Below are 13,202 nucleotides of genomic sequence, written 5' to 3'. Positions count from 1 at the left end.
ATTTTGTCATGTATTTCTATAGCTGTCTTTTAGTGATCTGTAAAATTAGGATAAAAATTAGATACTGACTTAAACCACATGAATTTAGAACAATTTACTTTACTTACGTGAAACTTGTGAGTCCTAGCCGGTCACTCAGAGCCATGTGAATTCACGTGTTTATCCTTTGTGCCATGCTTCCAGAGCCATTCCTATCACTAAACAGTATAGAGGACTGAGGTAATATGGTTTGTTTGTACATGTTTGGTTCATTCAAAGTTCATTTTCAATAGAATTATAATATCTCTGAAGAAACTAAGGAGGAAAATATTACTTAGAAAATTAATTTTTTGACAGTTTTTTCCCAGTTTGTACTTGTAGGTTTCTTCCTCTTTGTGGTTTTGTTGTTGTTGCTGCTGATGTTTTTTAAGGGCCACATGACAATCCAACTATAATCATTTACACAGATAAGAAACAGAGCCTGACACAAACAGGGACACAGATAAATTCCCCTGGTTCTCATGTCACCCCCATTCTGAGTTTTCAGCTATAGTTTGTTTTAATTACAAATTTAAAAGATGGTGCCCTGGGGTGCCTGGATGGCTCAGTTAGTTAAGTGTCCAGCTCTTAATTTCTGCTCAGGTCATGATCTCACAGTTCTGTGCTGACAGCTTGGAGCTTGCTTCAGATTCTCTCCTTCCCTCTCACTGCCTCTTCCCAGCTTACATGCTCTCTCTCTCAAAATAAATAAATAAAAACTTTAAAACAAAAGATGATGCCCTGTAAATAAAGTTAATCTCCATTATTTCTAAACAGTCATTTCATGTGGGAGGTGTGGATCCTGCCAACTAATTGCTTCTCTCCTTTCTATACATTTTCATATTTGCAGGATTCTCAACTTAGGGAAGAAACACTCTTAAGAGGAAAAGGAGCAATTCACATTGCTATGTGAGACCCATATCTGCCATCAGACAAGGTGAAAATTTGATTGTTCTGGTTGCAATAGTGTGACGGTGATGAATTCTAATCTTTAAAGTTTTTGCATCCCATTTCAATTTTATTTTTCCATCATCAGTGTAATGATCCAGGTACACATTCCTCTGTTTCCAGGCAAAGTTCAATGTCGCCATGATCTCTTAATACTTGATGTCCTCCCCTGGCATTCTGTTAGCTGCTACGAAAGGAAGTGTCCTTTTCTCAAGGAAGTAAAACTAAAATCATTCACAAAACAATGGGTAAAAATAAGAACAAATGACAGATCTTGCACAAACTATCAGAAAAATGCAGGGGAGGCTGAGAAACTCTGACATGGGACAAGGGACATGGGACATGGGCCGGTCACACATAATATCAATAAACTCAGGTGGTTCTCTCCTTTACATTAAGGATGTTAAGGTGGTTGTCCCCCTGAACTGTGAAAGAGATTTGAAAGATGGCTGTAGGTTGGTCAAATGTAAGCATCAGGACTTTGTGGGATACTTCAAAACATGCAGTCCATTGTAGCTAGTCTGCCTAAATGCACCAAGACCTCTTTTAAACCATTACTTTGTGGGTTTAGAAGCACTTTTTCATTGGGAGTTTAAGTACTTCCTATTTATTACTCTTGAGGTTTACATGTAAGCTAAATTGCATATTAATTTAAGAACTTTTACCATTTACTCTAACTGTACTCATGTATCCTGAGGCTTCATCCCATTGAATTATTCAGCATCCAATGATATCTGTTATAATATCACATTACCAACAAGGGAAATTATATATCACAATTGTATCCACTCATTACTGTATTACACTAATCTTCCTGCTTAATACAGTGGGTTGGGTTGGAGTAATTTCTAGGACTCCTCTGGATCTCATGAATATGATAATGTGTTTGCCTCATCACTCCTATAAAAAAGAAAACACAAACTTAACCCGTGATATAATGAATAGTTTGTCAATAGAATCTGATGGAAGAGCAATAGTTTGGAGTGGCAGTATAGTAGCAAGGTAGGAAGTTTTATTATATCCTGAACCCAGATCTGAACAATGTTTCACACCTTTATCATGAGGGAGCATTGGGCAAGCTGAGGGCAAAGCACAAATTAACAGTACCCCCCCCCCCCTTGTGAGGGGTGGCATATGTGTGACATTCCTCAGGCACTCCTGGCTGCCCAAAAACAAAAGAAAGGGGAAAATAAATGGTTAACTGATGAAGACCACAGTCATGCAGGATATGTCTCCATCAGTTTACATAAGTCTTAGTAAATAATTGGAAAAAGGCAATCTTATCAACAACCTATATCTAGACATATATAGATTCAGTTTCCTGGAGCCCCAACATCATCTTCCCCTCCAAAATGATCTGGGGAACAAGGAAAAGAAGGAAATGGTATTAAATGGAATTAAATTCCTTTATAACTTGCACCCCATTGACAAATACTTCAGGCAAATACACAGTGAAGCATTTCTCCAGTAACTCCCTACTGACTTAATGGTAATGCCTTGCAAGAGAGAAAACAACCTTAGCTTGACACTAGCAAGGCCCCCGGTATTTTAGGAGTCCTCTTTAACATATGAAAGCCCTCTAGGAGGTCCCCCTCTTCCCTTTACTTCCCCCAACTCCATGGTATGTAACTGGTCACTCTTTACAACCCCAGTGCAGCTCTTCCTGCCCAAGGGTCCTTGTCCCAAGAATTTGACAAAAGATCTGACCAAAAACGTATGACCCACAAGGAATACTATGTCCATAGACCACCCCTTATACAATAGAAATGAGACAATCAAAAAGGAATGAGTAGACATTTAGAATTACCTAGCCAATAAGGGTAGGACCTGAGAAAAAACAAGGGGCTTGGGGGGTGGTGAACAAAACCTTATAAAACAAAGACCCTTGCCTATAGTCTCAGGCATTCACGTTCAAATGCCCCCTTTGTAAAGAGACCTTCCATACTATTTCTACTTTCATATACTACTCTAATAAAGTTTTGCCTACTGCTCATTTTGTGTCCACCTCTTTATTCTTCAAAGCTGTGAGACAAGAAACCCTAGGTATTGAGGTGAAAAGAAATCTTACAACAAAATCATCTTTTTGCACCAAACATATCTCAAGAATTCTTTCTTGGCCATCAGCTCTGGACCCCCACCATTTCAAAACCCCATTGTTTTAGAAACACTCTTTTTCTTGGAGTGGTTCAAATAGGATTTTTGTTTCCAAGTATGCTTTTCTATTCCCCAGCTGCAGTTCCAGTTCTGTTCAGCTGGCTGCTGTTAGATTCTTCCCATCATGAGACCCTGTCAGGGTTTGGGGCTTGCTCTTAGACTGGGGAAGAGGGGCATTCCCTTCCAGGGCTCTTTTTTTTTAATCCTGATCCTCTGCTTCCCTAAGCTAGGGTTTGTGCAGCTGGTGTCTGCCAGCCATGGCTCCTACCTGATATGTAGAAGAGATTTAGATGGGCTTCCAATCCCTGTTCTCTTGCTAGTAGAATACATTAGTAGTGACTTTGGCAATTCAAAATGAATTTTAAATAAATTATTCCATGTGTGACTCATAACACTCTGAAGTAGGTAGGGTAAGTACCCCATTTTAACAACTTATCTTTTGAAATGGACAACTGAGATTCAGTGATATTATGTGTATTTCCAGTTTAATCAGGAGGGTTTAGCTGTAGAAGAATAAAAGTTAGGTCCAAACCAGTGAATGCATTAATACATCTGTGTTCTGTGTCACCACAGTGATATAGAAATACATATCTTATCCAGCATTTTGTTTTATATGTTTTTAGGTTTCTCTCACTTCCACACCCATGCACATAAAATCCTTGGGCAGTTTTCCAGAAATCTGGAATCTCCCTTGTTCTTGCACTTTACAACTCTGACTCCTGCTTTCACTGCTCAGAATACAATTTTCTTCTCATTTCCCTTTACTTTGTGTCTATTATTATTATTATTATTATTATTATTATTATTTGTTAATTGTAGGAATCACCTAACTCCAGAAACTCAAACAGAACTTGAGACATCTCTCCAAAATATTATTTAGGATATTACTGAATGCAACCAGTGATCTTCTAGGCATAGTTTTCAGTTTTTACAGCATAGCTTTTAGAAATTCTTTAAGCTTAATCTGAGGAACTATTTTCTTACTCCCACTGACCCCCCAACTGTGGTCTCTGTCTTCCATCTCTAATGTTATTTAGATTAATTTTAATTCCTCCTCCATGATTCAAGCATTTGTGTTTTAATTCTTTGCCTTAAAGCCCCTTCAAAATGTTCAGTTGAAAACTCCAAATCATCAAAACTAAGCTGCAGATGATGCAGTCTCCAGGGTTTCCATCCCCACCCCTATTCATCTACTATGGACAAATTCCTGTTCCTCTATATCTGGAACCACCCAGTAAAATATCAGAAAAGGCAAAAGAGAGGCAAAAGGGAAGATCCCGGAATAGTTTCTTACATTTGCTCTCTGACCTGAGACAGGATGAAATCTCTACAACTCTGTTTGCAGACTGTTTCATCAGTACTGACTCAGGAATGGAATGGAGCAGAAATCTGGACTGAAGAGAAGGGTCTCCCCCATGTCCTAGCTAATCTTGGTATAGCTGCCTCTCAGGTACCCTCTATCCAGACTCACTTACAAAGGATGTGAGCAAGGGTCTGGCTCCACTGATATTGGAGTTCCGGTTAGTTCCTGAAGTATCCAGGTATAGTTATAACTCCAAAGCCTCAGGGACTTTGTTCTCTGTGAACTACTCCATCCCACTTCATTGTGCCTAAAAAGCCCTCTTGGGACAGGCAGGCAGGCAGGCAAGAAGGATAAGAAAATTATTCTCTGTCTAAAAGGAAGGAGCTGTGGTAATCCAGCCCAACATGGACTCTGTGTTCTGTAGGCAGTTAGTCTCCTGGGGGCGTGGGGGGGATCTGTCCATCCATCCATGTTCACAGCCATTTGCACATGCACTCTTGGTGCCCTCCATGGGTCCAATAAGCTTACTCAGAAGTTCTCATGGGCTTCCAGCAAACCGTTGTTAGATAGGTGCCTGCTAATGAAAGGACACAGGTCTGAACTAAACCGACTCCATGACAGGCTTTAAGTTCCCCCTCTGACCTTAAAGGCCTAAGTTTCAGTTTTCCCAAAACTATCAGGCAGTTACATATTACCCAAGGCAGGAGAGACCACCTTCGAAACACCCAATCAGAAAAGGCCAGCAACCACCCTCCACATTCCTAAGGTGAGGCCTGTAGATAGAAACTATAGATAGTTACCTGTTGTTTAATACTAGATTAACCAGTTACTCACCCCACATGGGGGTCCTTGGCCCACCCTGTAATTGGTTAATTTCAAAGATACTCTAAATGTTGCAATTGGGTCCCGCCAAAAATATCGGACGCTCTAAACAATGTGTATGGTTAAAGTTGCTGCCAATGCTGTTATACAATAATGATTGGATCACTGTACCTGTGTCACAATTTCCTGTAACTCCCCCTTCCGAAACCCCATATAAACCCTGATCAGCCCTTGTTTGGGGCTCTCAGCATGGATCCACTGCGTTGGTGAAGTCTGTGAGCCCGAGTTTAAGCCCGGCAAGGTTAAGCCCATAATAATAAATGCCCTTTGCTTTTGCATGTGTGACTCGGTCTCCCTGGTAGTCTCTGGTTTTGGGGGATGATATTGCGATCTGGGCATAACACTAAACCATGCTCTTGAATAAATGGATGTTAACTTATCATGACTTTTATGATGGCATTATAATGATAATAATGGTAGAGTAACTTGAAAAATATATTCCTGAGAAAATGCAATGTGCTTTTCTAAAAGAAAATCCTATCATATTTTTTGCTGTATTGAAAGATTTTTCAAATGTGATATATATATACAACGTTATACTAGGAAACATGATTTGTTGATTTTATTTTTCATTCTGAGCCTCATGTGTAATATTCATGTCCCTCAAATTATGGGAGCAAGCATCACCAGTTCCTTTATTTTTCCTTTCTCTTTTTTCCATTATTTTTTAAAGTTGATTGCAGTTGACACAGAATGTTGCGTTAGTCAGTTGTACAACATAGTGATTTGACGAATGTATACAGTTATTCTGTGCTCACCATCAGCTCCCATCTATTACCATATAACACTCTGACAATACAACTGTGCTCCCTGTGCTGTGGCATCAGCATCTTTCTTTAGAGGCCTTCTTTTTGCTCCATTTTTATTTCTCTGTCTCCTGGATATCTCAACTTTGCTCATATTTCTCTTCTCTTTAGAAAAGTGAAAGCTCCAGTGTCCTTAAAATGTGTCTTTTCAATTAATCTTAGGTATGCTTATGTAACTGCATGTTCATCTATGGGAGGGTGATTTGGATATTGAATTTTATAAATAATATTGGACCATAAACCTGATGTTATTCTTTGTTTTCACTCAACACTAAATCTTAAACAACCATCCATGTTGTTCTGGGTAAGTCATTCTTTTTCATTGCTGTTCAATTCCCATTATGTGCGTTTTTTATAGTAGTCAACACCCAAGTGACCTATAATTACTGTTAATATCAATATATTTTTATACTTCTTTACAGTCCTAAAATAGGTATGTGTGTCAGTGGTTTTTTTTGTTCTAAAGTAAAAATATTTAATATCACTAGGAATTATCAAATTTATCTCCAAAATACTTATAAAACTCACTAGAAATTTCTAGAGTTTCTTAATTCTTCACATTCCTTATACCAATTGAGGCTATCTTTTTTTGTGTGTGCTTGGTGGATATAAAATAGTATCTCACTATTTTAATATGATTTCCTCCTGATAACTCTGCATTGTTCATATATTGTTTGTAATTTTCATGGTGTGAATTATATTTTTACACCCTTTGCCTGATTTTTTCTATTAATTTTGTTTTTCTTGCATATTTTTGCAAAATCTCCATGCATAATTACTTTTTTTAGTTTTTTATTTTTTCTTTTGACAGAGAGGGAGAGACAGTGACCGAACATGACTAGGAGAGGGGCAGAGAGACAGAGAAACACAAAAGCCAAAGCAGGCTCCAGATTCCAGCTGTCAGCACAGAGTCCAATGTGGGGCACGAACTCATGAGCCTTGAAATCATGACCTGAGCTAAAGTCAGACGCTTAGCTGACTGAGCCACCTGGGTGCCCCTCCATGTTTAATTTAAATCTTAGAGCCCCTTTTTGGCCAGATATTGCTAGTATCTCCTCTAGTCTGTTATGTATCTGTGAATTTTAGTGTAAACTTTCCATTATTCAATGGAAATCTTCAATGTGAAGAAGTCAAACTCTGTTTTACTATGACTAGATTTTCTCGGGGAATCCTATTTAGGGAACATTTCACAAGATCACAAAGGTGCTTTTGTTTGTTTCATTTGTTTTAATCTTTTTTAAACTTAGTGGTTATTTTCCATAATGATTTATTCATTTAATTATTTATTTGTTTATTGTTTCAAGTTTTTATTTATATTCTAGTTAGTTGACATATAAAGGAATGTTAGCTTCTGGAGTAGATTTAGTAATTCATCACTTACATAAAACATTCGGTGCTCATCACAAGTGTCCTCAATACCCATCACCCATTTAACCCATTTTCCCACCCACTTCCCCTCGAGCAACATTCAGTTTGTTTTCTATAGTTAAGAGTATGTATTATGGGTTCTCTCTCTTCCTCTCTCCCTCTCTCTCTCTTTTTGCCCTTATGTTCATCTGTCTCATTTCTTACACTCCACATGAGTGAAATCATATGGTTTTTTTTCTCTGACATTTCACTTAGCATAATACTTTCTAGCTCCATCCATGTTGTTACAAAAGGAAAGATTTCATTCTTTTTGATGACTGAATATTATATTGTGTATGCTTCTAACATTAATTTATGGGGTGCCCAGGTGGCTTAGTCAATTGAACATCAACTCTTGATTTTGGCACAGGTCATAATCCCAGAGTTATGGGATCAAACCCAACATTGAGCTCTTCGCTGAACATGGAGATTCTCTCTCTCATTCTACCCCTCTCCCACACTTGCACTCTCGGGGCATGTGTGTGTGTGTGTGTGTGTGTGTGTGTGTGTGTGTGTAAAATGGAGGGAATCTGAGTATTTCAGTTACTACAAACTATCCGTATAGAAGTGTACATGATTTGTGTTATGATTATTATGCATATTCAATATGTTTCTGGAAAATCAAAACTTGGTACACTGACATTTTACCTTGAACTTTCTTTTTAAATCAGGGTTTGTTTGTTTGTTTAAGTTTATTTATTTTGAGAGAGACAGAGACAGAATGTAGGGGAGGGGCAGAGAGAAGGAGGGACAGAGGATCTGAAGTGGCTCCACACAGAGAGCAGAGAGCCCAACTTGGGGCTCTAACCCACAAACCAGGAGATCCTGACATGAACCAAATTCAGATGCTCAACTTTAAAAGCTCAACCAATTAAGTCATTCAGGCACTTCTGCCTTGAACTTTTTGCCCTAAGGTTTTACTTTTGTATAACTAACCACACTTCCATTTCCTAAGGATTGTATTCTACTCATTCCACTGGTGCAAGGGAATTAACTCTGAGCCTCTCCTGTGTCCTAAGGGGCAGTACTGCCTCTGGCTGGAGATTGCAGAATTTGAGCTGAGAGGAAAGCTTTATCCCTGAAGGATAAGTAAAAGCTGGGCAACTGATGGTCTGGCCCCTTCAGGACCAGCCAGGCAGTCCTTCCCTGGGGAAACAGAGGAAGTTGACACTCAGGCATAAACTCTCCTTTTTAAAACCCAAAGTATAGGAGATTCACATAGAGCTGGGAACATCCCTCTGTGGAAGAGGTTGCTGTCTCCATCCAGTAAGTTTGGCTCCACCAGAAAATGAAGGCACCAAGCCACCACTATGATATTAGACACCTGGCCAGAGCAGGGGTTGTGGTGGGACTGAAGCTGGGCTTGCAACTGTAAAAGCTATAGGTTGAAATTTGAGAACAGGAGTTTGAAGGGAAGTGGGAGAGAGGACTGTGCCAAAGCCAAACCACACTTCTATGTGCTCTGGAGAGAGGTTTGGTCCAGACTGGGGTTCAAGGAGCTGCAGCAGAGTATCATGGGGGATCAGTTATCTTAAACATCCTTCAATAAACAGTTACGGGAACACAAGGGAGAATGCAGGTTTGGAAAGGAAATAACGTTTCCAATCACTCCTCTTGGTTTACCATTACTTTAGAAATCCTCTCTACTCTGCCTTATACTGCCTTTCTCATTTCCTAAAAGTACCTGCTCCTGTTTCTGCCCCTTTCTTTTGCTTCCTTTGTCCTCTGTATTCTCAATCTAATCTCTTCTCTTTTAATTTCAGTATTCTCTACTTCCATCTTCTCTTCACCATCTAATTTCTGGGCATGTATGCCTCTGTTCTCCCAACTCTTTCCACTCTCTCTTGGCCTAGATTCACCCCACTGTGCACAGTTTTCTCCATATCAACAGATTCCCTAAGGAAAGCAAGCTTGGAGCATCATTTTCCACTCAATGACTTTTTCTGTTCCCCTCATCATTATTTATCACCTTTCTATATACTCCAATTTAGTACCCTAAAAGACTAGAAAAGTCTCTGCACAGACGTGGCTCCTCCAGACACCAAGAAAAAGAGTCTTGTAGGTTGAGTCACTGAGGGGGGTTCCCCATGCAACGGCCCCTTAGAGATCATAATTGCTACCCCAAGAAGGCCATCTGAAGACTACCTGGAACAGTTCACAAAATAGGCATAGAGATCTTATTAACCTGGACAAAGAAACCTAACAATTGGGGAAAGGAGGGCAGAATGATATCAACACATGAGATTTGGAGGAAAAGCACGAAGGTGCTGTGAGACTGACAATACTCTTCAAAAAGGTGGCCAAGAATCCTGTGGCAACTCTGTAACTCTTAAACTGGAATTTCCATCCCAGGGTCTTTGCACATACCCATTCTTCTCATTGTAATAGTCAAATTCGTCTTTAAGATCATCTCTTTCTCTTTCATACCTGAAGTTAGATTATGATATCTAAGTGTATGTAGTTAGATATAACTAGGTATACACTTATTTTTATGTCTCCCACCTGGAATTTATTGGAATTCTTTTTTTATTTTAGTTTATTTTTTATTTTGTGTGGGAGAGAAAGCACAAGTGGGAAAGGGGCGGAGAGAGAGACAAAGAGAGAGAATCCCAAGCAGATTCTATGGTTACAGCAGACAGCCTGGTGCAGGGCTGAGACTCATGAACCTGAGATCATGACCTGAGCTGAAGTCAGATGCCTAACTGACTGAGCCACCTGGGTGCCCCTAATTGTAATTCTTGGATCTGATTACTAATGTATTTCATCTCTCCTGAAAAGTTCAGGCTCATTCTCTATCTTCTTCAACTGAGAGCTCTTATTAAATGTATTAGACATACTCATCCCATCTGCTATTTATTTTATACTTTATTTTTTCCCATCTGTTTTTATTTTCTCTCCATAGTCATTCTCAGTAGATTCTTCTGACCACCCTTCTGACAGTTTACATACTCTCTCATTAGTGGGCCCTAATCTACTGTTTAATTTAATCAATTTAGTTCTTACTGTTGAAATTCTGTTTTTCAAGTATATCTGGTTCTTCTTGAAATCTTTGTTACTTTTAAGAGATTCCAGTGCCCTGAGAAAAATATTAATTGTGGACATCATCTTCTTAATCCCAGGAAAACAAGAAAGACAGGACTCTAACTAGTCAGAATTCCATGTCCTTGCTCTTACCTACATGTTTTCATTTTCTGTGTATCCACTGGAACGTCATTCTAAAATATTTCTCAAGTTCTATCTTCTAAGCTCACTAATTATCTTCCCAAGTGTGGTTAATCTATTCTTAAAAATATCTCTTGCAATGTTAATTTTAAGTATTATATTTTTTCATTTCTAGGAAATATGACTGATTCTCCTTTTGTATGTGTTTCATTGTGTATATTTTAAAGCTTTTCTTTCATTACCTAAAACCCAGTAGAAATAATTTTGTTCAATATTCTTTATCAAATAAGTAATATCTTAAATTGTTATAAATTGGATTCGGCTATCTGTCAGTTTTATGGGCTTATACTCATTTTTTAAAAATTTTTTCAATGTTCCTTTATTTTTGAGAGACAGAGAGAGACAGAGCATGAGTAGGGGAGGGGCAGAGAGAGAGACACACACAGAATCTGAAGCAAGTTCCAGGCTCTGAGCTGTCAGTACAGAGCCTAATGCAGGGCTCAAACTCATGAACTGCAAGACCATAAGCTGAGCCAAGGTCAGATGCTCAACTGAGCCACGAGGCAGCTCATCTTTTTTTAATTTTTAAATTAATTATCTTTTTACCACAAGCAACTCAATTTGTTCAGGAGTTTCCATGTTGAAATTCTTTGAGGCCTGAGATAAAGTTTCTTTCTCAAGAAAGGATTTGGGCTTGTTTCTGTTATTTTCTGAAATGACTACCAATCCAGATAACTTTAAATTCCTTTCTGAGACAAACAGTCGGTGTAAACACAGGTTGGAAAGTCAAATGAGAACCAACCAGTAGTTAAGGATTTACAGGGAAGATTTCTACCATATAACAAGCTTTGATGTTAGTTGAAGTTCCAGATGTGAGTGAGGGATGAAGATGAAGAAATGGAATTATTTTTAGTGCACACCTTTTTATTCAATATGTAATATTATAAAACCCTATCTAAATGGGAGATCCCCTGCTACATTCTCCACCTGCTTGAGCGTACATTTCTCTTCTGTCCCTGGATTTTAGATTTCAAGCTCCCCTAGGTAATGAAGACAGGTGCTTAAGCTTACGGAGTGCTGCAAGTGCTCTCAGGTTGAAAGCCAGAAATCAGTATTTATTTTAATGTCTGGATTTCAATCAATCTTTAGCCTAATAAATTCTTTCTTTTTTACTTGTTCATGGGTGCATTCAAGATATTAAAATATAAATAATAGGCATAAGTATAGGTATACATGTAGTTATGAATAGGGGTATGGGTATTGATAAAGATGGATATTAGATATAGACATAATCATAAAAATGATTGGTATACATTTTCATCAGGAGATTTGCTCTAAGTACCCCAGTTCATCATGCCACTTCCTTAAAATCATCTTTTACTTCCTTAAAATCTTGAAAGTGGATCCCATCTAGCCCTTGGAATGCATTTTTGCTCATTTTAAAATTTAAACTGAAATGATTCCTCAGCCTTTGATTTTATGTGTTTAATTTAAAACATTTGATGTTTAAATAATTTAATTCATTAAATATTAACCAAGCAAACAAACTGAAAAGATACATTCACATAAAAAAAAGTAATATAAAGCCCAGATGGAAGCACAAAGATGAGGAAACATTATATTACATATTCAACAAATGTCTATTAGCCACCTCTTATATGTCAAAAAATGTGCTAGGCACAAGGGTTGTGGGGTAGACTAAGTAGACTATGTACTTACCCTTATAGATTTTAGAAGCTAAATACATAGCCATTAGAGTATGATAGATTAACTCCTTCTCTCTTCTGCAGCTACTCAAAGACATCTGCCTCATAAAGTCACTGCCAATGCTGCCTTATAACAGCAGTTCCCTCTCTATTGAAGTCTCAGACTTCATTCTGAATTGCTTTGTCAGGTACCCCATCTGGCAGCATTGGTTGTCTCTGCCCCTCAGTCTCCTCTTCCTCCTGGCCATGGGGGCCAATGCCACCCTCCTGATCACTGTCTGGCTGGAGGTTTCTCTGCATGAGCCCATGTACTACCTCCTCAGCCTCCTTTCCCTGCTGGACATTGTGCTCTGCCTGACTGTCATCCCCAAGGTCTTGGCCATCTTCTGGTTTGACCACAGGTCCATCAGCTTCTCTGCCTGCTTCCTCCAGATGTTCATCATGAATACCTTCCTGCCCATGGAATCATGCACCTTCCTGGCCATGGCCTATGACCGCTATGTGGCCATCTGTAAGCCTCTCTACTATCCATCCATCATCACTGATCAGTTTCTAGGAAAGGCTGTTCTCTTCATCTTGGCCCGGAACACATTACTTACTGCACCTATTCCCATCCTTTCTGCCCGGCTCCATTATTGTGGAAAAAATGTAATTGAAAACTGTATCTGTGCCAATCTCTCTGTGTCCAAGCTCTCCTGTGATAATGTTGCCCTTAACAGAATTTACCAGTTAATTGTGGCCTGGACTTTTCTGGGCTCTGATCTCAGTCTCATCTTCTTCTCCTATACCCTCATCCTACGAGCTGTTTTTAGACTT

The 13,202-nt window shown here is 38.9% G+C and overlaps 1 protein-coding gene across 1 annotated transcript in view; it reads left to right on the top strand.

Moving 5' to 3' along the window:
* The first annotated feature begins 12,494 nt into the window (after positions 1-12,494).
* LOC115271781 (olfactory receptor 56A3-like) overlaps positions 12,495-13,202 on the top strand; it is a 1,050-nt gene continuing 342 nt past the window's right edge. Inside the window, exon 1 of the mRNA XM_029914731.1 lies at positions 12,495-13,201. Coding sequence (XP_029770591.1) covers positions 12,507-13,201 — 695 coding nt within the window. The 5' untranslated portion in view covers positions 12,495-12,506. The remainder of the gene's footprint in view (position 13,202) is intronic.

Source organism: Suricata suricatta, chromosome 11 (genome assembly GCF_006229205.1).
Source record: "Suricata suricatta isolate VVHF042 chromosome 11, meerkat_22Aug2017_6uvM2_HiC, whole genome shotgun sequence".
Taxonomy (NCBI): domain Eukaryota; kingdom Metazoa; phylum Chordata; class Mammalia; order Carnivora; family Herpestidae; genus Suricata; species Suricata suricatta.
Note: the sequence above shows the minus strand (reverse complement) of the source record. Positions and strands in the feature narration are given on the sequence as shown.